This window comes from Microcaecilia unicolor, chromosome 13, assembly GCF_901765095.1.
Source record: "Microcaecilia unicolor chromosome 13, aMicUni1.1, whole genome shotgun sequence".
Taxonomy (NCBI): domain Eukaryota; kingdom Metazoa; phylum Chordata; class Amphibia; order Gymnophiona; family Siphonopidae; genus Microcaecilia; species Microcaecilia unicolor.
Genome location: NC_044043.1, coordinates 25,472,144 through 25,498,901, shown reverse-complemented (window position 1 = coordinate 25,498,901; position 26,758 = coordinate 25,472,144). Strand labels below are relative to the sequence as shown.

At 46.3% G+C, this 26,758-nt stretch overlaps 1 protein-coding gene across 4 annotated transcripts in view; it reads right to left on the bottom strand.

Moving 5' to 3' along the window:
• Positions 1–26,758, bottom strand: part of SGSM2 (small G protein signaling modulator 2) — a 551,979-nt gene that overhangs the window by 265,613 nt on the left and 259,608 nt on the right. For 2 of the 4 annotated variants that reach the window (XM_030185728.1, XM_030185730.1), the window contains exons 8-10: positions 19,500–19,624; positions 12,814–12,881; positions 11,826–11,986 (exon numbers count right to left, since the gene is read on the bottom strand). In XM_030185728.1, the coding sequence (XP_030041588.1) occupies positions 11,826–11,986; positions 12,814–12,881; positions 19,500–19,624 (354 nt within the window). Of the gene's footprint in view, positions 1–11,825; positions 11,990–12,813; positions 12,882–19,499; positions 19,625–26,758 lie in introns of all 4 variants that reach the window. The other 2 variants (XM_030185727.1, XM_030185729.1) reach the window with 1 other exon arrangement.

Sequence of the window (26,758 nt, the reverse complement as noted above, 5' to 3'; positions counted from 1 at the left end):
CTACCTGTGTACCTCTCGCCTTCGACGCCTTCGTGGCCACACCTCTCCTACTCTCCTCCGCTCTCTTTTATTCCTTCTCTTACTCTCAGCTGGTGACATCAATCCCAATCCTCCTCTTCTGCCTTCTTCCTACTTATGCAGGCCACATCGTGACATCTCTAATCTCATCTCTATTCCTCTTCTTCCCCCTTACTCCTTACCCTTCTCTTGCGCCCTATGGAATGCCCGTTCCATCTGCAATAAACTTCCCTACATTCATGACCTCTTCATTTCTCGTTCCCTCCATCTACTTGCCTTAACTGAAACTTGTCTCTCCCCTGATGACTCTACTTCTGTTGCAGCTCTTTGCCATGGTGGTTATCTTTTTTCTCATACCCCTCGCCCTGCTGGCTGCGGCAGTGGCGTTGGATTGCTACTCACTCCCTCCTGCAAATTCCAACCTCTTCTTCCACCCCAATCTCACTGCTTTTTGTCCTTTGAAGTCCACTCCATCCACCTTTTCACTCCTCTGCCTCTCCGACTGGCAGCCATTTATCAACCCCCTGATAAGTCTCTTTCATCCTTTCTCAATGACTTTGACGCCTGGCTTTCCTTCTTTCTTGAACCTACATCCCCCTCCATCATCCTAGGTGACTTTAACATCCACACTGATGATTCCTCTGACTCTTATGCTTCCCAATTTCTTGCCTTAACGTCCTCATTCAATCTTCAGCTGTGCTCCTCTGCACCTACCCACCAAAATGGTCACTGTCTCGACCTTATCTTCTCCTCTAACTGCTTCCCCTCCAGCTTCTCTTCCTCAGCTCTCCCCCTTTCTGACCATCACCTATTAACCTTCACACTTAAGCACCCTCCTCCCCAGTCCCACCCAATCTCAACCCCCACATCTAGGAATCTTCAAGCTATAGACCCCCTTATTCTGTCCTCTTGTGTCTCTAACCTTTTCTCTTCCACCACTCTATCTAAATCTGTCAGTGAAGCCGTTTCTTCCTATGATACTATTCTCTCCTCTGCGCTGGACACTCTTGCCCCTCCCATGCCCCGTCCCACTAGGTGTACCAAACCCCAGCCTTGGCTGACCTCTAAAATCCGCTACTTTCGTTCTTGTGCCCGCTCTGCTGAACGTTCTTGGCATAAATCCCGCACCCCTGCCGACTTCATTCATTTCAAATTCATGCTTAACTCCTTCCAGTCTGCCCTTTCATGGGCCAAACAGGATTACTTCACCCAATTGACAAATTCCCTTGGCTCTAACCCTCGACTTCTCTTCGCCACACTGAACTCTCTTCTCAAAGTGCCTCCGTCCCCAATTCCCCCTTCTCTTTCTCCTCAGACCTCAGCTGAGCACTTCCATGATAAAATCCGTAAGATTAACCTTGAATTTTCATCCAAACCCTCCCCACCTCTCTCTCCCTTAGTCCACACCCCCTACTCTCCTTCCTCTCCTTCTTTTTCCTCCTTCTCTGAAGTTTCTACTGAGGAAACTGCCCTTCTTCTTTCCTCCTCCAAATGTACTACCTGTTCATTTGATCCCATCCCCACTTATCTACTTAAAACTATCTCTCCTACTATCATCCCTGTCATCTATCACATTCTTAATCTCTCACTCTCCACTGCAACTGTTCCTATGGCCTTCAAACATGCTGTTGTCATTCCACTCCTTAAAAAACCCTCACTTGACCCTACCTATCCCTCCAACTATTGCCCCATCTCCCTTCTTCCTTTCCTCTCCAAATTACTTGAACGCGGTGTGCACCGCCGTTGTCTTGACTTCCTTTCTTCTTAACCTATTCTTGACCCACTCCAATCTGGTTTCCGCCCTCTTCACTCTGCTGAAACTGCACTTACCAAAGTCTCTAATGGCCTGCTGCTGGCTAAATCCAGAGGTCTCTATTCTATCCTTATCCTTCTTGAACTATCTGCTGCTTTCGACACTGTTGACCACACCATACTCCTAGATACGCTATCCTCGATTGGTTTCCAGGGCTCTGTTCTTTCCTGGTTCTCCTCCTACCTCTCACTTCGCACTTTCAGTGTTCAATCTGGCGGCTCCCTCTTCAACTTCCATCCCGCTTTCAGTTGGTGTCCCACAGGGTTCTGTCCTTGGACTCCTCCTTTTCTCCATCTATACCTCTTCTCTTGGTACCCTGATTTCATCCCATGGCTTTCAATACCATCTTTATGCAGATGACTCTCAGATCTACATCTCCACCCCTGAAATCTCAACCGTAATCCAGGACGAAATTTCATCCTGCTTGTCTGACATTGCTGCTTGGATGTCTCAACACCATCTGAAGCTAATCATGACTAAAACTGAACTTCTCATTTTTCCCCCTAAACCACTTCCCCTCTTCCCCCATTCTCTATCTCTGTTAATGGCTCTCACATCCTCCCTGTCTCCTCGGCTCATAACCTTGGAGTCATCTTTGATTCATCGCTCTTCTTTTCTGCGCATATTCAACAGATCGCCAAAACCTGTCGTTTATCTACAACATTAGCAAAATTCGCCCCTTCCTTTCTGAATATGCTACCAGAACCCTTATCCAAACCCTTGTCACCACTCGCTTGGATTATTGCAATTTGCTTCTCACTGGTCTTCCACTCAGTCATCTCTCTCCTCTCCAGTCTGTCCAAAATTCTACAGCACGACTTAATTTCCGCCAAAATCGTTATACCCACACTAGCCCACTCCTCAAGTCACTTCATTGGCTCCCTGTCCGCTTCCGCATACAGTTTAAACTTCTCTTACTGACCTTTAAATGCATCCATTCTGCAGCCCCCCATTACCTCTCCACTCTCATCTCTCCCTACATTCCTCCCCGTGAACTCCGCTCACTGGACAAATCTCTCTTGTCGTCCCCTTTCTCCTCCACTGCTCACTCCAGATTTCGTTCCTTTTCCCTCACAGCACTTTATGCCTGGAATAGACTTCCTGAGCCTGTACGTCTAACTCCATCTCTACCTGCTTTCAAATCTATGCTGAAAATCCACCTTTTCACCACTGCTTTTGGCTCCTAGCCACTACTCAATTGCCCTCCCCTTGTTCCTTCTCACCCAGTACTTCCTACTACTACTACTATTTAGCATTTCTATAGTGCTACAAGGCGTACGCAGCGCTGCACAAACATAGAAGAAAGACAGTCCCTGCTCAAAGAGCTTACAATCTAATAGACAAAAAAAATAAATAAAGTAAGCAAATCAAATCAATTAATGTGAACGGGTAGGAAGAGAGGAGGGTAGGTGGAGGCGAGTGGTTACAAGTGGTTACGAGTCAAAAGCAATGTTAAAGAGGTGGGCTTTCAGTCTAGATTTAAAGGTGGCCAAGGATGGGGCAAGACGTAGGGGCTCAGGAAGTTTATTCCAGGCGTAGGGTGCAGCGAGACAGAAGGCGCAAAGTCTGGAGTTGGCAGTAGTGGAGAAGGGAACAGATAAGAAGGATTTATCCATGGAGCGGAGTGCACGGGAAGGGGTGTAGGGAAGGACGAGTGTGGAGAGATACTGGGGAGCAGCAGAGTGAGCACATTTATAGGTTAGTAGAAGAAGTTTGAACAGGATGCGAAAACGGATAGGGAGCCAGTGAAGGGTCTTGAGGAGAGGGGTAATATGAGTAAAGCGACCCTGGCGGAAGACGAGACGGGCAGCAGAGTTTTGAACCGACTGGAGAGGGGAGAGGTGACTAAGTGGGAGGCCAGCAAGAAGCAGATTGCAGTAGTCTAAACGAGAGGTGACAAGGGTGTGGATGAGGGTTTTGGTAGAGTGCTCGGAAAGAAAGGGGCGGATTTTACGGATGTTGTAAATAAAGAAACGACAGGTCTTGGCAATCTGCTGGATATGAGCAGAGAAGGAGAGAGAAGAGTCAAAGATGACCCCAAGGTTTCGAGCTGAGGAGACAGGGAGAATGAGAGAGCCATCAACAGAAATAGAAAACGGGGGGAGCAGGGAGGTGGGTTTGGGGGGGAAAATGAGAAGCTCGGTTTTGGTCATATTTAATTTCAGGTGGCGTTGAGACATCCAGACAGCAATGTCAGACAAGCACACTGAAACTTTGGTTTGGATGCAAGGTGAGATATCAGGGGTAGAAAGGTAGATTTGGGAGTCATCAGCATAGAGATGGTAGGAAAAGCCATGGGATGAGATTAATGAACCAAGGGAAGAAGTGTTGATAGAAAAGAGGAGGGGACCAAGAACAGAACCCTGAGGTACACCGACAGGCAGAGGGATAGAAGTAGAACATAGGCGGTCGGTGGCCCAACTGTTTGGGGAGGCTAAAGGGGGCGGGGTTAGGGGTGGGGCCAGGGGTGGAGCTTAAATCCATAATTGTCTGATCACACACAGAAAAAAAAAATAAATGTCACAATTAATGCCTTTTATTAAATTTAGATATTAGCTATGTATCATATGTCAAAGAATAAAGTGGTTGCTCAAAGCATATACTAACCACAATCGCTCAACTGCAAAACACTATGCACAACTTTGTGCAAAAACACACTCTGAACCTTACTGTACCATAAATATTACACTGGGCAGAACCTAATACACCAATATACCACCCATACGGAAAATGTAGACCATCAACGATATTGAAATAAGGGATCATAATATCACAATTCTCATGTAGAGCCACAAAACATCCGAATTCATGTTTAATGTGGGATAAAATGTCATAAATAAGTAAATAAACTTTTAATGTTGAACACCTAATTCTCTAAGTGGACATATTCCAAACACTATAATGAAAATAAAATGATCTTTTCTACCTTTGTTGTCTGGTGACTTTGTTTTTCTGATTGTGCTGGCCCAGTATCCGATTCTGCTGCTATCTGTCCTCTTAACTCCGTTTCCAGGGCTTCCTTTCCATTTATTTGTTTACTTTCCGCCTTTCTTCTTCATTTCTTGTCCTACATCCGTAAATAAAAGCTGGGTCCTCCGCAAACTTGACTGTCCAGTGGATCCAGCTTTTGCCTATTTTCTTCATCCATGTGCAGTTTTTCTACTCTCTTCCTTTTCTGTTATCTCATCTCCTTCCTCACTCCTCCCTCCCCCTCCATGTCCAGCAACCCTCCTCTCCCCCCTACCCTCCCCTCCATCCACCCATGTCCAGCAACTCTCCTCTCCCCTGCCCTCTCCCCTTCTTCCACCATGTCCAGCAAACCTCCTCTCCCCTTCCCTCCATCCAGCAACCCTCCTCTCCCCTGCCCTCTCCTCTCCCCTTCTTCCACCATGTCCAGCAACCCTCCTCTCCCCTTCTTCCACCATATCCAGCAACCCTCCTCTCCCCTTCTTCCACCATGTCCAGAAACCCTCCTCTCCCCTTCCCTCCATCCAGCAACCCTCCTCTCCCCTTCTTCCACCATGTCCAGCAACCCTCCTCTCCCCTTCCCTCCATCCAGCAACCCTCCTCTCCCCTGCCCTCTCCTCTCCCCTTCTTCCACCATGTCCAGCAACCCTCCTCTCCCCTTCCCTCCATCCAGCAACCCTCCTCTCCCCTTCTTCCACCATGTGCAGCAAACCTCCTCTCCCGTCTGCCCTGTTTCCTTCCTGCCGTACCTTTAAATATTATAGTTTTGCTGGAGTCGCGGGCAGCCGGCATTGAAGACATCGGCAGGCTTACGCCGGTTCCAGCAGCCTTCCCTTCCCTCGTTGTAAGTCGGATGATGGCTCCACCCTCGTAGATATAGGAAATACGTCAGAAGAGGGCGGAGCCATCATCCGACTTGCAACGAGGGAAGGGAAGGCTGCTGGAACCGGCGTAAGCCTGCCGATGTCTTCAATGCCGGCTGCCCGCGACTCCAGCAAAACTGTAATATTTAAAGGTACGGCGGCGGGGGGGAGGGGCAGTGGCGGGCTGGGGAGGCTTAGCCTCCCCAAGCCTCTTATACGGGGTGCCTATGAAGTAGAAGAGGATCCACCAGAGTGAACACTAAAGGTGCGGAGGGAGAGGTAGGAAGAGAACCAGGAAAGGACAGAGCCCTGGAATCCAAGTGAGGACAGGGTATCGAGAAGTATGCTGTGATCGACAGTGTCAAAAGCAGCGGAAAGATCAAGAAGAATGAGGATGGAATATTGACCTCTGGATTTAGCCAGTAATAGGTCATTGGAGACTTTAGTAAGCGCAGTTTTGGTTGAGTGGAGAGGGTGAAAACCAGATTGTAGTGGGTCAAGAATAGCATGTGAGGAGAGAAAATCAAGGCAGCGGTGGTGAACAGCACGCTCAAGTAATTTGGAGAGAAAAGGAAGGAGGGAGATGGGTTGGTAATTAGAGGGACAAGTAGGGTCGAGTGAAGGCTTCTTAAGGAGAGGTGTGACCACAGCATGTTTAAAGGCAGCAGGGACAGTCGCAGTGGAAAGTGCGCCCTTAACTGTCTTGTTGTTATGATTGGGGTCTGAACCCCTCTCAAACTTACCTCTTTCCTGGGAGTCAGCTTCTTAGCTGGCTTCTGTTTCTTTTGTCTGTTCTGTCTGAGCTGGCTCTGTCTCTCTGTGCTGGCAGCTTCCAGCAGCATAGGGTTAATTGTCTCACTTCACTACAGCTGTGGGTGTGGTCTGAGTTGCTCTAACTCTCTTTGGGTGTACTGGCTTCAAGTGTGTCACGGTGTTGCATTGTTGTGGGTTGGGCCTCTCGGGGTTTGAATGTGTTCTGCCTGGCTCTAGGGAGAGTGACATTATCTGGGAGGGCCTTGATAAGGAAGTGGGTTCTTTCCTTCAGGGCCTTCGCAACGTTTGCTTCTGGCTACTTGCTTTAGGTCCAGGTTAGTTTAGTGCAGTGTGCACTTGAGACTTGTGTGTTTGACTTCCCTGTTTTTCCCTTTTGTTACGGTGTGTAGCACTGCTGTTAGTGCAGTGCTGGAGTTTGGTGCTGGGAGCACCCTTGTTATAAGTGTTTAGGAAGCACCTTTTGTTATTTGGGTATTTGGCTTTCCTGCTTGTTTCCTTGTGCTTGCCCCGCTTTTCCTCATGACCTGTGGTTAGCTGCTGTAGCTGGGTGCTTAGGAAGCACCAGGGTGAGAACCCATGTTTAGCTGCTGCAGCTTGGTGCTTAGGAAGTACCAGTGTTAGGTCTGGCATTTGTCTTCCCTTCCTTTTCCCTTGTGGTTTCCCTGCACTTATGTTAGTGTAGGGCGTAGGGGCACCCCTGTTAGTTTCTGTTGGGAGCACTGCTGTTAGTGGAGGGCTTGGGAGCTTTTCTGTTGGTGCTGGGCTTAGGAACACTTTTGGTCACTTTAGGAGTTAGGTGCACTTCAGTTACAGCTTGTTCTAGTCCTGGTCCCTGTGTCGTCCAGTAAGTCCTGCCGGCTACTCGAACCCATGAGCTCAACTCCTGGGGGGCTTAGTAGCTAAGTGCAGGTGAAGCTGTGTGGACCAGTCCAGTGTGCTCCAGTCCCGTGTTCCAGTCATGTGTCCTCCAGTCCGGGGGACCAGTCCAGTGTGCTCCAGTCCAGTGTGTTCCGGTCCGGTGTGTGTTCCAGTCTGGTGTGCTCCAGTCCAGTGTGTTCCAGTCCGGGGGATTGCAGTCCAGTGTTCCAGTCCTGTGTCCTCCAGTCCGGGGGATTCCAGTCCATGTGTTCCGGTTCGCTGGGCAGTGCCTGCAGTCCCTGCCGGTGTGCTTACCCAGTGTTGGTTGGTGGGTTTTTGCCTGCTGCTGTCGCTCCTCGTCAGCAGCCCGTTTGCTCCAGAGCCCAGCCCCGCGGGCTCTGAACCTGAGAACCTGACACTTGTCTGTCTGTATCTTTAGATTGTAAGCTCTATTGAGCAGGGACTGTCTCTCTGTGTCAGGTGTTCAGCGCTGCGTGCGTCTGGTAGCGCTATACAAATGCTAATAATAATAATAATAATAACTTGTTGGATCCTTCCCTGGTTTCAATAACACTGTAATGCCAGCCTCATGCATACTAGGGGGAAGAAAATTATTCTTGAGCAATCCATTACCCACTCAGACCAAAAAGACCTCCGACCTGTTCCCCAAAAGTCTTATAAAATTTGGTCGAGAACCTGTCTAACCCAGTGCCTTTTCCAAATTCAGGTTACGGATTGCCCAGTTCATCTCTGTAGGTGTTATAGGAGCATCCAAACGGTTCTGATCCTCCTCCAAAAAAGTAGGGAAAATCACTCGGGCTAAATAATTAGCAATAGCCTCATCAGAACCCCCTTCTTGCTTCTGATACAACTTCTGGTAAAAATTCAAAAATCACATTCTAATGTAAACAAACTCATTCCCAGACGATAGATTTTCCTAATCAGCTGAGTCTGCTTTCTATTTAGTAGAAATCTGGCTAAATCCAAACATTCTCTATCTCTTATTCTGACGCATAAATTCTACAGATTCAAACTACCACCTCCCCAACTACGGGCAAACCAAATTCAATTCCCTCCAAACCAACACACTAGGAGACCACTGATGTCACTGTTCTAAAGAGAGCAAGCATTCTCGCAATTGCAAATATCTCTGATCCCTCTCTTTTTTTCACTAAATGACCACGTACCACCACCATAAGGGCATCTGAAAGTGGAGTGGAGGAGTGGCCTAGTGGTTAGGGTGGTGGACTTTGGTCCTGGGGAACTGAGGAACTGAGTTCGATTCCCACTTCAGGCACAGGCAGCTCCTTGTGACTCTGGGCAAGTCACTTAACCCTCCATTGCCCCATATAAGTCGCATTTAGCCTGCCATGAGTGGGAAAGCGCAGGGTACAAATGTAACAAAAAAAAAAAACTGTCCAAAACTTGCCCATCATCATTATTCAGCAAATAAGTATGGACAACTTCTTTGATGTCATCAGAAACCTTTTGATCGCTCAATAAGCATTTATTCAGCCTCCAATACCTTAGTGTACAGTGTACCCCCTCCCATAATAACTCCACCCACACAAGTGAGTGATCTGAAATATGAATGGAATCAATGTGTGTATCCTGAACAGAATCCCACAATCCCACCCCCCCACCCCCCCCCCGGCACCAAATCTAATGAATTCCAGTATATGTTCCAACTGGGTGAGAATAAAATGTGTATGCTTTCTGAGTGGGATGAGAAAGACACCACATATCAATCAAATCCAATCTCTCAATAAGATGCAATAAAGCTTTCCTATGCCGCTTGCTATAATCTCCCCTCCCCCTTGAATTATGCGAAAAACCATCTGGAACCAAGTTAACATCCCCTCCTAAAATAACCTGCCTCTTAAACTCCAATAATGGCTCAACTAAAGATCTAAAAAAGGGGCCCTGACCAGAATTAGGTGCATATAAATGAATCAAATTAAGCTGATGACCCTGCAATTTACCCATCACTGCTAAACACCTGTCCGCCAGATCCTTGTACATATCCTCTGCTAAGAAAGCACAAGTAGCCTTAACCAAAATCACTAAACCCCCTCCCCCCTCCAGTACGGGTACCATAAAGATTAAACTGTTTATGTCCCAGAAGATGAGTCTCTCTAGCTCGCAAATCATGCAAAAACATAATATTCCACTTCAAACTACAAAGTTCATTAAACACAATACTACGCTTCCCCACATCATTCAGCCCATTAACATTCCGTCCCTACCTGGAAATGGCCTTGCAGCTATTGCCCATCCCTCCCCGACCCACTACCCCTCCCCCATTCCCCAACCCCACAAGCCAGGAAAGCCCTGATTACACTAGTCATTCCGCCCTCCCAACAGCCTTCCCCCAGAGAAGAGACTCCACTGTCAAACAGCAGGATGCCCAATCCTTCTAGCACTCATATCCCCTCCGGAAGCATACCCTCCCCCAACTCCACATACAAACCCCACCTGCTGCTACAGCTCCAAAGGCAATGTAAAAAACAAATTGTAGTATTTAACAGTCTCAATCAAAGTCCTCTCTCCCTCAAGTAGGTGGCTCCGTGGTCCAACGGGTAGCTCTGGAATGAGAGCCCGGATCTAGCTGCCACTTAAACTAGACCTTGTTGGCCGACTCCCGGAAGACGTCCCTGGCGATGATGTACCTGTAGGGATATCAGTACAGCTCAGGTCCGCCAATGCCAACTCATCTTAGCCTCCCAGCTATTGTAATCCATAAGCCAAATGGGAACAGCTCAGCAGCACCTGTGACCTGTGTGTTGAAAATACTGAGTCAATGGCATCATGTCTCTCCGTTTTTGTAATGTAGAGAATGCCAATTCCTGATAGACAAACTTTACAGTTCTCCCAGACAAAGTCCTTTTGAGCTCTGGCCTTGCGAAGAATCTCTTCTTTGGTAGTAAAATCGTGGAAACATACAATGTCCCTGGGAGCTGCATCTTTACACTGCCCCAGACTCTGATGCGCTCAATCTTAAGAGCCCACCATCTGCTTCTCAGATTGCACCAGGGAAAGACATATGTCCGTCACAACTTTAGCAAAGTCTTGGTACTTCTTCTACCTCTGGGATTCCTCAAAAGCAAAGATTATTTTGACAGGACCAGTTTTCAAGGTCCTCCACTAAATCAAGCAACTCCTGACATACCTTTGAGGTCCTCCTAAGCTTCCGTGCGCTCTTCTGTGTGTTCCACGCGTGCACCTATCTCGCTCACATCTCTCCTAAATTTGGCCAACAGCTTCTGTAAATCTCTCCGGGCTGCCTACATCTCTGCTTTATTTATTTATTTGCAGGCCTCTCTATAACGCTCTGACTGACTAGAAGAGCAGAGTGGTGTACAGGCTAAAATAAAGGCATGAAAGGAACTCCATTAAAATATAGGAAAGTAACACAATCACACTGAAAGGTTAAAAAAAAATCTCACAAAAGAAAAACTAACCATGAGAGAAAAGGGAGAATTGAGTAAGAAAAGACTGAAGAAAGATAGGGCAGGAAGGATTGTGTAGTAGGTACTTATCAATCTCACCGAATACCTGTTGAAAGAGCTCTAGGAACCAGCCTATCACCTCCTGCTTGGTGACTTCTTCCATCGAGCCACTACTACTTACTACTACTACTTATCATTTCTATAGCGCTACTAGACGTAGAGCCCAACAGAACCACCACCTCCTCATCATCATCATCATCAGTATCGAGGTGCTCTGACTCCATGTTGGAAGTACTGGTCCCTGAGCGCCAGATCTAAGATCTGCACATATTTAAAAAACTTCAACTTTTTCCTGGTCAACATTGATGTTACTATTAGTGGCGATAATCCAATAGACATCAAAAGGGTGTAATGGAGGGAGAATAATGCCTTAATGTCCTCTCCTTCAACAGAGCTTGGAGCCTAAGTGTCCACACTCTATTGGCCTATCTTAACCGCTCAACTTAGCCAGTTTAGCACAAAGTATTCATGCTTAACCAGCTACGTCAAGCAACATATCCGGTTAACAGCTAGTAGCTAAGCACCAATATTCAACAGAGATAACCATCTATCTTGCGCAGAATATTAGCACCTTTTAACTGGTCAGGAGTCATTCCTGGCAGGTTAAATAGCGCTGAATATTGGGCCCTGAATGTTTTACTTGACACCCAATGGAGACTCTGTTTCACCATATGAATGTCTACTAGACACTAGGGCTATTTTGTGCATGTGTGTGGGGTGGGGTGGGGGAGGGGATTGGGAGTCCACTAGACAACAGGACTATTTTTACTATAGGTTGGGGGGGGGGAGAGCATGGACTGGGGAACTGGAAGGAGAGGGATGAGTTTGAGGGGCTATTAGCTTTTCTGTCCTCATACTATCGTTGCAGATAAGGAGCTAATCCTTCTACACCTCCTCAGACCTGGTATTGAGGTTCTTGCTTTGTGCTCACCTTAAAGTCTCTGCAGCAGTTTTCTGATAAATTGCCACTAATGTGTATAAAATAAGTTGAATAGAACATACATCTATTTCATCAATGCCTACCTTTCCCCGTTGAGACCACAATGGTGGCTCTAGCTGTCCTCGTGGTAAAAGTCCATTCTCTAGGCATGAGAGGAAGGCTAGGAGGTGGCCACCCTGAGGAAAATGAAGTGGAGGTCTCTGAATACCATCTTGACTCACTAGGACTAATGTCCCACCAGCGTCTGCTGCAAAATAGGAAAAGAGTAAGGTGTAAGTCAGCTATCTAAGGGGTAATGATGTCAGGCATAGGGTTCGATTCCTGGCTCAGGTCTTTTGTTTCTTGTCTGGTTGGTGAAAAAGATGCTGCCCTAGGGTGGTAGAGGGACAGTGAAAGTCTCTAGTGGTCAGACTTAGGGTTCACCACACGCAACAGTCCTTAGGCCCAAGGTCTATTGCTGCAATGGCTTGGCTAAGCTGGGAGGGAGACATGAAAATAGGGATAAGATCAGAGAACTCCTAGTTAAGTGAGATGATAGCCAAAAAAATCAACTAGAGTCTATGGCACCATTATAAGCCAGCCCAGTTCCCCCTAACCCCCCGACTCCCGGTACATCAGAGACCCTCCCACTGGAATGATATGGCTTCAATTAAGCATCTCCAAAACATCCCACAAATTTCATCTCAATACATCCAAAGAAAGCACCCTGATACATGCGTTCATATGGACAGACAGATGGACTGAATATCAACATTAAGAGCTCTTTTGCACGTGCTGGGGAATGTGCCTAAAAATAAGAGACACTTTAGATTATCTATAACTGTAGGCAGCCAGGCATTAACTGTTAGTATTCTATAACTGTACGTGCAAGTGCTAGGCAAACCCCCAACATGCCCATGCCTCTCCCGTCCATACCTCCCTTGCAGTTGTAACTGATCAATTGAGGCAAGTTCTTTACTTGCACTGAATGTTCAAACTCACATAAAGCTAGAAAAAAGTATTTAATAATCACATCAGAACATGAACAAAGAAGTCAGAGTTCTAAACCTTTGGCCTAAGGGGCATACTTACGTTGCTGGTGGCAATGAATGCAGACAATCTGACTTATGGGCACAATTAAGGCATAGTCCCAGTAAACACTGCAGAGAGTACAAACAGACAATCAGCACCATTTTCCATCATCAGCACGATGAGAACAGACTAAGCCGAAAATCTATATTAACAATTGCTAACTGGCCTGTCAACAGTCCTAAATATTTCTGTGGCCTTTCCTCGTGTAACATTCAGCTGTTATTGCAGTCTGTCTTTCAACCCAGCATGGACTCTCCATCAGGCAGTCGTCCTTAGGTCACTATTCAGAGTTGAGTTACACATTCACATGTCCGGATCAGTGGCGTAGCCAAGGGTGGGCCCAGGTGGGCCCAGGCCCACCCACTTTGAGCTCAGGCCAACTCAGTAGCAGCACACCTGTGATGTGGCTGGCAGGGATCCCAAGCCCCACCAGCCGAAAACTCTCAACAACTGCATACCTTGGAAATAGCAGATCTTCATCTGCAGCGAGCAGCAACACATGCTGTGGGGCCAACATGAGCAGTGTGTACTAGTTGCTGCTCACTGCCAATGAAAATCTACTATTTAAAAGGTATGCGGGGGGGGGTGGATGTTTGAGAAACCATATGGCATGCAGGCGAGAAAGGACAAGACCATATCACTTGTGGGACAAGGCGGAGTTCTTCTGCCCACCCATCTTGGGCCCAGGCCCACCCAAAATTGGGTGTCTGGCTACGCCCCTGGGATAAAATCAAGCCACTGACACAATAAGGGGCTGGTTAAGAAGGATGGAGGCAGTGCCAGATAGCAAATCTAAATCAAATGGATAATGCTGATCTGGTTGTGAATTAACTGCCACTACTTATATGGCAAAGGATGCCTGCAAATAGGTGGGAAAATGTTGGGTACAAATGCAACAAATAAATAAGCAAATATTAAACACTGCTACTGACTGAATATTGGCTGCTTTTCCCCTGATTCTATAACCGTATCATCATTTATTTATTAGTTACATTTGTATCCCATATTTTTCCACTTATTTGCAGGCTCAATGTGGCTTACATAGTACCGTAAAGGCAATCGCCAATCCAGTATGAACAATTATAAAGTGATGTAGTGGTAGAATAAGGTTCATGTGTAACAGACACAATAGGGAATCGTAGAGTGGAAGAGATAAGCTTATACTTCTGATTTTTAAAGTACTGTAATCAGGACCACTTTACTATTATTATTTGTAGCATTTGTATCCCACATTTTCCCAACTACTTGCAGGCTCAATGTGGCTTACATAGTACCGGAGAGGCTTTGAAGTCTCCGGTGAACAAATACAAGGTAATGTTGTGATAGGATAGGGTTCATGTAACTCTGTCACATTAGGGAGTCATACAACGGAAGAGTTGAGTAATGTCCATTACGTACTTGAGTTTCGATGTGTAGCAGAGTTCAGGCATTTAGTTGGGTCGGTAGGGTATGCCTTTTGGAACAGGTTAGTCTTTAGTGATTTCCGGAAGTTTAGGTAGTTGTACGTCGTTTTCAAGGCTTTTGGTAATGCATTCCATAATTGCCTGCTTATGTAGGAGAAACTGGATGCGTACATTGATTTGTATTTAAGACCTTTGCAGTTTGGGTCGTGAAGATTTAGAAATGTTTGTGTTGATTCGAATATGTTTCTGGTTGGTAAGTTGATCAGGTCTGTCATGTATCCCGGGGCTTCACCGTAGATAATTTTGTGAACCAGGGTGTGTACCCTAAACAGCAGCTCCACATCTTCATATCACTTTTTTTGGTTTTTTTGCTGGAAAAGTGAGGGTGGAGGGAAAGGAAGCCACAGGGAAGGGGAAAGAAGAAAGGACAATGCTGGACAAGAGTGCAGAGATGCCTATAGTGGCCCATCCCAAAGAGTGAGAGTGAAGGCCAATGAGCAAGTTTTTCTCATGGTACATTTGGGGTATAAATTTGGCACAGTGGTAAAGGGCTGCTGGCTACTTTTATAGACAAGTAATTCTGTCATGTCAATCTAGAAATGGATTTTTGCGTCTTGGGTGAAATGTTCTGATTTGCCCACGTGATTCCTGATTTAAGTCACTTTTAGTGGGGGTGGCTCAGAGCCTATCGCTTAAACCTCCCGACCTCTCCATTTTAAATGTACAAAATTACCCCTACCTTCTCTCTTTAAAAATGTTCCCCATGGCCATCAGCCCCTCTTCATTTCCTACTACTACTACTTAGCATTTCTATAGCGCTACAAGGGTTACGCAGCACTGTACAAGTTAAAACATGGGGAAGGACAGTCCCTGCTCAAGAGAGCTTACAATCTAAAGGTAACAAGCTATGTAGTCAGTGTAGGTATCATGAATGGGGAAGGTGGTTAGGCGCCAAAAGCAATGGAGAAGAGATGGGCTTTGAGTAAGGACTTGAAGATGGGCAGGGAGAGTGCATGGCGTATGGGCTCGGGGAGTCTGTTCCAGGCATAAGGTGATGCGAGGCAGAAGAGGCAGAGTCTGGAGTTAGCGGTGGTGGAGAAGGGTACAGATAGGAGTGATTTGTCCTGAGAGCGGAGGTTACGGGTGGGGACATAGGGGGAGAGGAGGGAAGAGAGGTAATGGGGGGCTGCAGATTGAGTGCATTTGAAGGTCATTAGGAGAAGCTTGAACTGTGTACGGTAGCGGATCGGGAGCCAGTGAAGCGACTTGAGGAGAGGGGTGATATGAGAGTATCGGTTCACGCGGTAGATAAGACGTGCGGCGGAATTTTGGACAGATTGAAGGGGGGATAGGTGGCTAAGCGGGAGACCAGCGAGGAGAAGGTTGCAATAGTCAAGACGAGAGGTAACGAGTGAGTGGACGAGGGTTCGGGTGGTCTGTACAGAGAGGAATGGGTGGATTTTGCTAATATTATAGAGGAAGAAGCGACAGGTCTTAGCTGTCTGCTGGATATGGGCAGAGAAGGAGAGGGAGGAGTCGAAAATGACTCCGAGATTGCGGGCTGACGAGACGGGGAGGATGAGGGCATTGTCAACAGAGACGGAGAGTGGGGGAAGAGGAGAGGAGGGGAGGGTTTGGGTGGAAAGACAAGGAGCTCAGTCTTTGCCATGTTCCTCCCTTCTTTCATCTTTTTAAATGCATAAAACTCTTACTTAAAAAAAAAAATAAAGTTAACTAGCGAGGTATTCCCTATCCCTCTCTTCCTATTGGCCTATAAAAAGAGTGTGCTTGTTGAGTGACCCGCAACTGTACTTTTTTGAACATGAGGTAGGGGGAATTTCTAGACAAGCAAGGAAATCCCCTATCGGTATTGTTTTTTTGGGTTTTTCTAATGTAAACAGGAGGAGGGGACGTGGATAGTTTTGCGTTACAAGATGTATGAGGAGAGACTTGCTGACCTGAACATGTATACCCTGGAGAAAAGGAGAAACAGGGGTGATATGATAACACATTCAAATATTTGAAAGTTATTAATCCGCAAACGAACCTTTTCTGGAGATGGGAAGGCAGTAAAACTAGAGGACATGAAATGAGATTGAAGGGGGGGCAGACTCAAGAAAAATGTCAGGAAGTAGTTTTTCACAGAGAGAGTGGTGGATGCTTGGAATGCCCTCCCGCGGGAGGTGGTAGAGATGTAAACGGTAACGGAATTCAAAAATGCGTGGGATAAACATAAAGGAATCCTGTTCAGAAGGAATGGATCCTCAGAAGCTTAGCCGAGATTGGGTGGCAGAGCGGGGGGGGGGGGGGGGGGGGGGGGGCTAGTGCTGGGCAGACTTCTACGGTCTGTGCCGTGAAAATGGCAGATACTAATCAAGGTCAGGTAAACACAAAAAGTAGCACGTGAGTTATCTTGTTGGGCAGACTAGATGGACCGTGCAGGTCTTTCTCTGCCGTCATCTACTATGTTACTATCCTGCTTATTTTCGAAGTACATGGCCGGCCATCTTCCGACACAAATTGGGAGATGGCCGGCCATCTCCTAAACCCAGCCAAATCGGTATAATCGAAAGCCGATTTTGGCCGGCTTCAACTGCTGTCCGTTGCAGAGCCGGCCAAAGTTAAAGGGGGAGTGTCGGCAGGGTATAGAAGTCGGGATGGGGGCGTGGTTATTCCAGGCTCCACCCTTTCTGCCTCACCTCACCCTATGCTTGGAATAAACTCCCTGAGCCCATATGCCAAGCCCCCTCCCTGCGCATCTTCAAATCCTTGCTCAAAGCCCACCTCTTCAATGTCGCTTTCGGCACCTAACCATTGTACCTCTATCCAGGAAATCTAGCCTGCCCCCAATTTGATTGACTGCACTTTTTGTCCTTTAGATTGTAAGCTCCATTGAGCAGGGACTGTCCTTTTTTGTTAGATTGTACAGCGCGCTGCATAGCCCTGGTAGCGCTTTAGAAATGCTAAATAGTAATAGTAGTAGTAGTGGTTACGAGATGGCCGGATTCGGCCGATAATGGAAAAAAGAAGGCCGGCTTTGACAAGCACTTGGCCGGCTTCACTTGGTCCATTTATTTTTAGGACCAAGCCTCAAAAGAAGTGCCCCAATTGACCAGATGACCACCGGAGGGAATCAGGGATCACCTCCCCTTACTCCCCCAGTGGTCACCAACCCCCTCTCACCCAAAAAAAAAATTTTAAACATATTTGTGCCAGCCTCTATGCCAGCCTCAAATGTCATACCCAGCTCCATCACAGCAGTATGCAGGTCCCTGGAGCTGTTTTTAGTGGGTACTGCAGTGCACTTCAGGCAGGCGGACCCAGGCCCATCCCCCCCCCCCCCACCTATTACACTTGTGGTGGTAAATAGGAGCCCTCTGTGGTGGTAAATGGGAGCCCTCCAAAACCCTCCACAAACCCAGTGTACCCACATCTAGGTGCCCCCCTTCACCCATAAGGATTATGACAGTGGTGCACAGTTGTGGGTAGTGGGTTTGGGGGGGGGGGGTTGAGGGGCTCAGCACAGAAGGTAAGGGAGCTATGTACCTGGAAGCTTTTTCTGGTCCACTGCAGTGCCCCCTAGGGTGCTCGGTTGGTGTCCTGGCATGTGAGGGGGACCAGTGCACTACAAATGCTGGCTCGTCCCACGACCAAATGCATTGGATTTGGCCGGGTTTGAGATGGCCACCATAGTTTCCATTATCGCCGGAAACCGATGGCGGCCATCTCTAAGGCTGGCCCAAATGTTGAGATCTGGCCAGCCCCAACTGTATTATCGAAACGAAAGATGGCTGGCCATCTTGTTTCAATAATGCGGTCGGGTATGCCGCTTTACGGGGCCGGCCATCTAGATGGCCAGCCCCATTCGATTATGCCCCTCCACGTTACTATGTAAATGTATTAAATTGCAGCAGAAGGAAGGGAAGGGTTCTGATCTTCAAATGGAGTGAACTTTAGTAATATTATGACAGATGTAGACTGGATCTCTGAGATGGGAGATTGGGGGAGGGGCATGACCCTTATTGCCTGGGGGCCCAAATCACTATTCGTCCGTCCCTGCCTCAAACTCACTGCATTCACAAAATTCAGCTAAGGCTGAAGGAGTACCTGGGGCATGTATATTCAGTGCTGATCAGGCAAGTTGTATAAGTCTGGTCCCAGTGAAAAGGCAATCCTAAAATTAGCTGGATAAGTCTACCTGGATAACATTATATAACCATTGATTGAAATCTTACTCTCAAAAGCCACGTGAAGAATACAACTAAGAAGATGTTCCACTCCATGTGGAAACTCAAAAGAGTAAAACCTTTCTTCCCAAGATCCATTTTTCGCAACCTAGTACAGTCAATGGTACTAAGTCACCTGGACTACTGCAACGCACTCTATGCTGGCTGCAGAGAACAGACTGTCAAGAAACTCCAAACAGCCCAGAATACTGCAGCCAGACTCATATTCGGAAAAACAAAATACGAAAGTGCAAAACCCCTACAAAAAAAAACTGCATTGGTTCCCACTTAAGGAACGTATCACGTTCAAGATCTGCACGATCATTCATAGAGTTATCTACGGAGACGCCCCGTCCTACATGCTAGACCTTGTAGACCTCCCTCCCAGAAACGCTAAAAGATCTGCCCGCACTTTTCTTAATCTACACTTCCCCAGCTGCAAAGGAGTAAAATACAAACTAACACATGTTGCCAGCTTCTCCTACGTGAGCACGCAGCTGTGGAATGCACTACCAACTAGCCTGAAAACAATTAACGAAATAACTAACTTTCGCAAAGCTCTGAATACATATCTCTTCAACAAAGCCTATCTCGAGAATCCATAGCTTAACTACAACACTTCATCACATCACCCTCCCCTGAAAGTCTTTTTGTTACCCCTGATCTTTTGTAACACCAATTGTATCTTTTTACCTTGGAATGGCAATGCCATAACAGGCCTGTGTAAGCCACATTGAGCCTGCAAATAGGTGGGAAAATGTGGGATACAAGTGCAATAAATAAACTGCATACAGCAGCAGACATATGTGCTAGTGAAGAGCTGGGTAAAGTTATGGAAGAGCAAGACTTAATAGTTCAGTAAAATATGAACTGATTTTTGTAATGCACAGCTCGTAATCAACCCAAACGCTAAGGCAGGTGTCCGTCTGTGCGTATCTTTCAAAATAATGATGATGGAGACAGTTTGCTGCATTTTTAGAATTCAGATAAACAAAGACCCTGTCCCAGACAGCACGACCATGGCTGACAAGTATTCATGTTCATTGCCCCCTGTTACCTTTTCTCCAGTTCAGAGTCTCCGAGAGTTCCATTCATGAGCTGGTTTGGAGTCCATTTTAACGTCAAGCTCTCTGCAGACTGGTGGAGAGAGAGATAGCCAGGCAGGGGCTCCATGCCTTCTTTCTATAAGGAACAAACACAAGCTGCAATTGCAGTAGGATAATACAATTGTGTTAGACTGGCAATAATAGTGAATTTCAAACACTTGTCCAATAAGTTGCTGGAATGAACCTGTTTCTATTTTAAATATGTATATGCTCCATGCTACTTCCCAAAACGAGGAAGAGAGACTTGTGGCCAACAAGGTTCTATCCCTCAACAGACTTCAATTTATATTGAGAAACAGAGCTTCTAACACCCCCCTGCGAACCTTTAAATTGGTGCCCTCATTAATATTAATTGTAGGACACAAACACCCCTTTTCTCAAAGTACCTTTATTAACTATGTTTTTTTTATTAAATAGTAGCATCGCACAACAAATAGAGGGTTTATACAAGGTTACAACCACTTAACCTTTTGTGCTTCCCATATCTAGATATAAATATCATGAAATAAAAATCGACTATCACTAAAACAACTGGTAGAAAAAGCAGTTATGAACTCTGTATTTTGTGCTCATTTTTCTACACTACAGATGGTCAAATTTCAGTGAGGATATTCTGTTTCATGGTGCATTCATCTTAACTGTTGCTGTAATCTGCCTTGGGAAGCCTGGTGTGATAAAGATGGAATACATTGAAACTAAATGGAGGTAGAATTAAACTCTCCTTTCATTAGGGCACATGGAATTACATCTGTATCTGTTTTGTAGAAGTTTACATTTTACATTCATAAAATTGATTATTCTGTTTAGAACATGCTTCAGGGACAAGTGGTTTTATAAGTCAAAATAAAAATAAATATTTTGTTTCATTCAGTCCCTTTTATTTAAACATAACTAAATGGGCTATAAGCCCCTAATGAGGTCCATTGGTTTTCTTAAATTTTGTTCTTGTGATGACTTATACTGTGCCAAAACTGAAAACTCTTATCTCTATCTGGTTGAGAAGAAAACAGCTCATTATTTATTTTTTATTTATTTTTTTTTTAATGTTTGAATATTTTATTGAGCATCATTACAATACAACAGTGTAAACGTATTCATTTTTCCCCCACATTTCCCCCCCTTCCCCCCTCCCAGCTTTATTTCAACTGTCCTTATTGGGTTAATCGCTTAAATCGAGACCACAGTTCAGAAGATGGGCTGTACCTTCCCATTCTTTTGTCCGTTAGTTGCTCCAATTCCCCGACCAGGGAAAGCTTCAGAGTCCAGTCCAGCTCTGAGGGAGCCATCTGTTTCTTCCAGTGCATTGCAATGACACTCTTAGCCGCTGTTAAACAAATCCTCTTAAGGCGCCTCTGCCATTTAGTTCCTCTTCTGTTACCAAGACCCAAAAGACACCAGTGCGGCGTACATTGAAACGGCTTATTCGTACTTTCTGAAATTTTTGTCGTTACTGTCTTCCAAAATGGTTGTAAAGTCCGGCACGACCACCAAATATGCAAGAAAGTCCCCTCCTCATCTCCACACCTCCAACAAAGTGAGGATGCCGAGGAGAACATAGCATGTAATCGATGCGGGGTATAATACCACCGCGACAATATCTTAAAGGCATTTTCTTTTAACAACACACAATTCGAAGCTTTTTTGACTTCTACTACTATAGCCTTCCACTCATTTACTGTAAACTCCCGTTGCAGATCCTGTTCCCATTTTATCATATAAGCACATTTCTCAAAAGATCTACCTCTAATCAATTTGTACAACATAGATATAACTCTTCTCATTTTCCCCAATGATCCCCACAAATTTTCAAGTTCCTCATATTCTTCTGGGTCCCTCTTCAACCACCCTTGTTGGCTCATATAATGCTTGACTTGTATATAAAAATAAGTATCTCCCGCACCTCCCCCACACTGTTCCCGGATCTCCTCTAAGGGTCTTAACTCCCCATCATCCAGGAGATCCCTGAAACAAATCAACCCCTCCTCTTCCCACCACCCTGCAACCTGGTGACCCATTCCCACTTGGAAAGCCGGTTCCCAACCTATACCTGCCATTGTGGAAGTTTTCCTCTTTAGCCAGAACCTGGTTCTGAAAGAGGCCCACAAGGTCAACAGATGGTTCACAAATGGATTTGTTGTCATTTGACCGTATACCCTCGGTTCTATTGAAGCCCATATAACCGACTTCAACTTATAACCCTGCACCATCTCTTGGTCTAAACTAGCCACCACCGATGGAGCCTCCTGACTCCATGCCACCACAAACTTTACCTGTGCAGCCCAAAAGTACCATTCCAAATTGGGCACCCCCCTTCCCCCCAGGTCTACCGACTTCCACATCAATTTCCTATGTATTCTCGGAGCTTTACCCCCCCATATAAATTTCATAATCTCCCCCTGAAGCTTGTTTATTTCCCTTTTAGGTACCGGCACAGGCAAAGTCTGAAACAGGAACAAAATCCGGGGTAAGATATTCATTCGTACTGTGGCTATTCTCCCCCACCAGGATAGCCATTTACCCTGCCATCCCGCCATGTCTCTATGTACTTGTTGAAACAACGGTCCATAATTTAGTGAATATAGCTGATTCAACTCAGAGGGTATCTGGACCCCTAAGTATCTGATATTGCCCTTCTTTAGTCGAAATGAGAACCCCTGGAGCATTTCTACCAGTCGACCCTGTGGGATAGTCACCCCCAGAACTTCAGACTTGTCATAGTTTATCTTAAACCCTGAAATTCTACCAAATTGATTAAGCTCTTTCACCAAGTTTGGCAAAGTCGTCAGGGGACTCGTGACAAAAAACAGAATATCGTCAGCAAATAATGCCATCTTGTGTTCCCTGCCCGCTACTACCATCCCTTTTATGTCACCCATCTCCCTTATCCTCTGCGCCAGCGGTTCAATCGATATCGCAAACAACAAGGGAGATAGTGGGCAACCTTGCCTCGTACCTCTCCCTATCTTAAATGCATTAGAATACCCCCCGTTTACCTTGATCCTCGCCGAGGGTCCTTCATATAGCCTTTGCAACCATCCTATCAACCCCTCTCCAACACCTAGATGCCTCAAAACCTCCCATAAATAGGGCCACTCCACCCTGTCAAATGCTTTTTCAGCATCTGTGCTTAGCAAGGCCATATGCCGACCCTTCTGTTGAGCCTCCCAAATAATATGCAGTGTACGACGTATATTATCGGCTACTTGTCTCCCCGCTACAAACCCTGATTGATCTGGGTGGATTAATTTGGGCAATATCCCCCCTAATCTGTTCGCAAGGACCTTGGAGAGAATCTTAACATCCAAATTAATTAGGGAAATTGGTCTATAGGACCCACATGCAGAAGGGTCTTTGCCTGGTTTCAGTATGAGCGATATACCAGCTTCATGCATACTAGATGGGAGGGAACTGCCCTGAAAACAAGCATTGCCCACCCCTACCAACAACGGCCCTACCTCCCCAGCAAAGATTTTATAAAACTTTGCAGAGTAGCCATCTACTCCTGGGGCCTTCCCTCCTTTAAATCCTTTTATGACCTGCCTAATTTCCTCCAAATGAAAGGGGGCCTCTAGCTTTTCACAATCCTCACGAGATAACTTGGGCAACTTAAGAGAGCACAATTCCTTTCTAATTTCACTTTCCTCCACCTCAATAGTGCTAGTATATAGTGTACTATAAAATCTCAAAAATTGATCTCTAATATCTCTATCCTTATAAAGGATCTGATCCCCCCTGCCCTTTAATTTTGGTAATCAGCGAGTCCCGTTGACGGTGTCTCAAACAGTTAGCCAGCATCCTCCCTGACTTATTGCCAAATTCAAAAAACTTATGCTGGAGACGTTTCCTCAGGAACTCCACTCGTTCAACCTGTATTTGGTCCAAGGCCGCCCTCCATTTACGTACCTCTCGCAGCTCCTCTCCTAACCCCCCTTCCTGATGCTTACGCTCCCAGTAGGCCAACCTCTCCCTGGCTTCCAGTTCTTTTGCCTCCCGTTCCCGTTTTTTCCTGGCGCCCCATTTAATTAGGTGACCCCGTACCACCGCCTTTAAAGCATCCCAGAGTGTGCCCTCCGATACCACCCCTATGTCATTCATACTACAATAATCTTGAATTACCTTGCGTAAATCCTCGCATACCTGTTTATCACCCAAGATGCCCTCATTAAGCCTCCAAAATCTCTGTTTATCCTCTTCTCCCAACCCCTTCAAGTCAAGTTCTACTGGGGCATGGTCAGAGACTGAGATAGACCCCACATCTGCATCCACAACGTGTTCCCATAAGACCCGGCTACACCAAATCATATCAATACGTGTATATGAGTTCTGAGAGTGAGAAAAAAATGTATATGCCTTCTGGGTCGGATGTTTAAGTCTCCAAACCTCTAGGAGATCTAATCTTGAGGCCAGTGCCCTCAAACTCCGAGTATAAGGCTTGTGTACTGTAATGTGTCCCTTAGAATGATCCATAGATGTATTCCATAAATTAAAATCTCCCCCCATAATCATCCCACCTCTTTGAAATTGAAAAAGCTCCTCCCTTATATGCTCAAAAAACTCTCCCTGACCTGAATTGGGTGCATACATATTCACAATTGTCACTGATTTCCCATATAAGAGCCCTCTGACCGCTAAACAGCGCCCCAATTCATCTCTATAAATGTCATCAGTTACAAATGGAATCCTTTTCCGAATATAAATGGCCAAACCGCCCACCTTTCCCCCTCTTTTATCAAAGTGTGCAATACATTCACTATAGGCCCTCTGATGTAATAAATGTGCCTCTCGGCGTCTAATGTGTGTCTCCTGCAGCAAGACTATATCCCATCTACTCCTCTGTAACTCCCGATATACCATATTTCTCTTCCTCTGCGAATTTAACCCATTCACATTCCAAGTTCCCACCCTCAACCCTTTCCCTCCCTGTACCCCCCTCCCGCCCCCCTGTTGCTGAGCGGTACCATTTGCCGCCAGCCTAATACTGTAAGGAAATAACCCCTCACCAGAGCTGACTCCCCCCTCTCCCCCTCTGTTTTCCCCCCCTCCCCCCAAATTCGTATTCCCTCTCCCTCCGCTCCACCTTTCCCAAACTCATTACATTATAACAGTGTAATAGACATCCATTCTCTGAACTCATAACAGAAGAAAACTATTGCAAACCCTGTCCGGTAACCCTCCCGGGTTACTCAACCACCTATAACTGTGGTGAACTGAAACCAGTAGTGTCTCATACTTTCCATCAGGGTACTCTGTCCATTTCCGGCCTGTGGGAGCCCGGTCCTTTGCGAGAGCCCGCCTTTTGCCACGACGATCCTCTCTTCTCAGTTGCTGCTTTTCCTGGTTTCCCTGTATCTCCTTCAGGAGGCAAATTTTTACAGCCTAACTCCTTCAGCACTTTCCATGCTTCAACCAGCGAGGTCACCCGCCTCGTGTGGCCCTCAACTGTAAGCTGCAATCCAAACGGGAAGACCCATCTGTACCTGTAATTGGCCTGTTGAAGAAACTTGGTCAAATCCCGAAACTCTCGTCTTCGTTGCAGCGTGCCCAGGGCTAGGTCTTGAAATACTAGCACTGTTTGATTGTCCCAGGGAATTTCACCCATCAATCGTGCCTTACGCCAGACCAGATCTTTAGTCTTATAATCCTTAAAGCTGCTTATCTCTTCTGGGTCCCAGGCTTCTGTGGACCCTATCAAATTGTATCTCAGTCCCATCTCCAAGCATGTGTTCGTCTCCTTCAGATGCCAGGATAAAGGCACAAATTGCTTTCACCACCTTAGTGCAGTCCATATTTTGATCTGTTTCTAGGACCCCCTTGAATCTTAAATTATTTCTTCTGGATCTATTTTCTAAGTCCTCCAGATCCAGCTGCATTTTATCTTTCTCTGCACGCAGGGAGCCAATCTCGGTTTTCAACTCCAAGATGTCTCCCTCCACGTGCTCCAGTGCTTCCTCAGCTTGTTCCACCCTGGTGCCAATTTCCCTCACCTCTTTCTGAATGTCCACCACTGCATCCTTGATTGTTTTCCTCACTGCCGCCATTTCCGCTTTAAGCGCTTTAAACCAGCGCGTTACCTCCTGTTTCATGAGTTCAGTATCGCTCTCTTGCTGCTCCATCAGCCCCTCCGTATCTGAGCCCGAGTCCGCGTCCGCCATTTTGTCTCGCGCCTTGCGCGGGGTGCGACTCGTTGTTGCCGCTCCGTCCCGCTGATCAGCGCTATATTTAAATTTCTCCAGGCGCTTTCGGGTCGCCATCGATCTCCGGACTCTGCCCGCCTAAATTCGCGATCGCGATCGCGGTTTCGCTGGGGGGAAAATCGCTGCTTTCACTGCTGCCCCGACGGAGCTCAAACATCAAGCAGCCATCTCTGACGGTGACGTCACTTCCTCCAACAGCTCATTATTTATTTATTACATTTGTATCCCACATTTTCCCACCTATTTGTAGGCTCAATGTCTCGAAAAGGGTCTTTCTCTATCTTCTCTTAAGGTTCAGGTGGCAGCGCTCTCTTGTTTTCGAGGGCGAGTGCAGGGGAAATCGTTGGCGGCGCATGTTGATGTCGCCCATTTTTTACGAGGAGTGGGGTTTGTACGCCCTCCGGTTCGGGCGATTTTTTCCTTTGTGGGACCTTCCTGTTGCGTTTTACATGCGCAGCGGACTCCATATCTACTATATACAGCGACTTTCTTCTTCCCTATGAAGCCTTCTTCCCTGTTCACTCAAAGCACAGCAAGTCATCTTATGTTCTGATTCATCAAATTACTGTGCAAACCAGCCAATGACAATTTAGTCATAGATTCCCTTTCCCAGTGCAGCCGTCATCTTTGATCACGCACAGCAACACCTCTGCACTACCAGTCACATCAGCGGTGTGTCGTCAGCCTCAACTCATCATGTTCTCCTCAATCTTCTCTTACGTTTCTACTCATCCATTCTTATCTACTCCACGTTCACCACTACCGTTCCTGAACTGCACATTATGCCTCTAGTCACCTACAACAGAAGATTATCCGCTAGTCACTCAATTCATCACATTAGTCAGTCGGATCAATCGTTTCCACAGAAACTCCCATATTCGTCTACTATTAGAGCAAGATGTCTAAGAAAAATCGCCTTAGAAAAGATAGGAGTGGACCATTATCAACATTTTCGAATAGGATACATCAACGCCAGATCTGTAGTGAATAAGCCTGAAGTTATTTCGGACTGCATC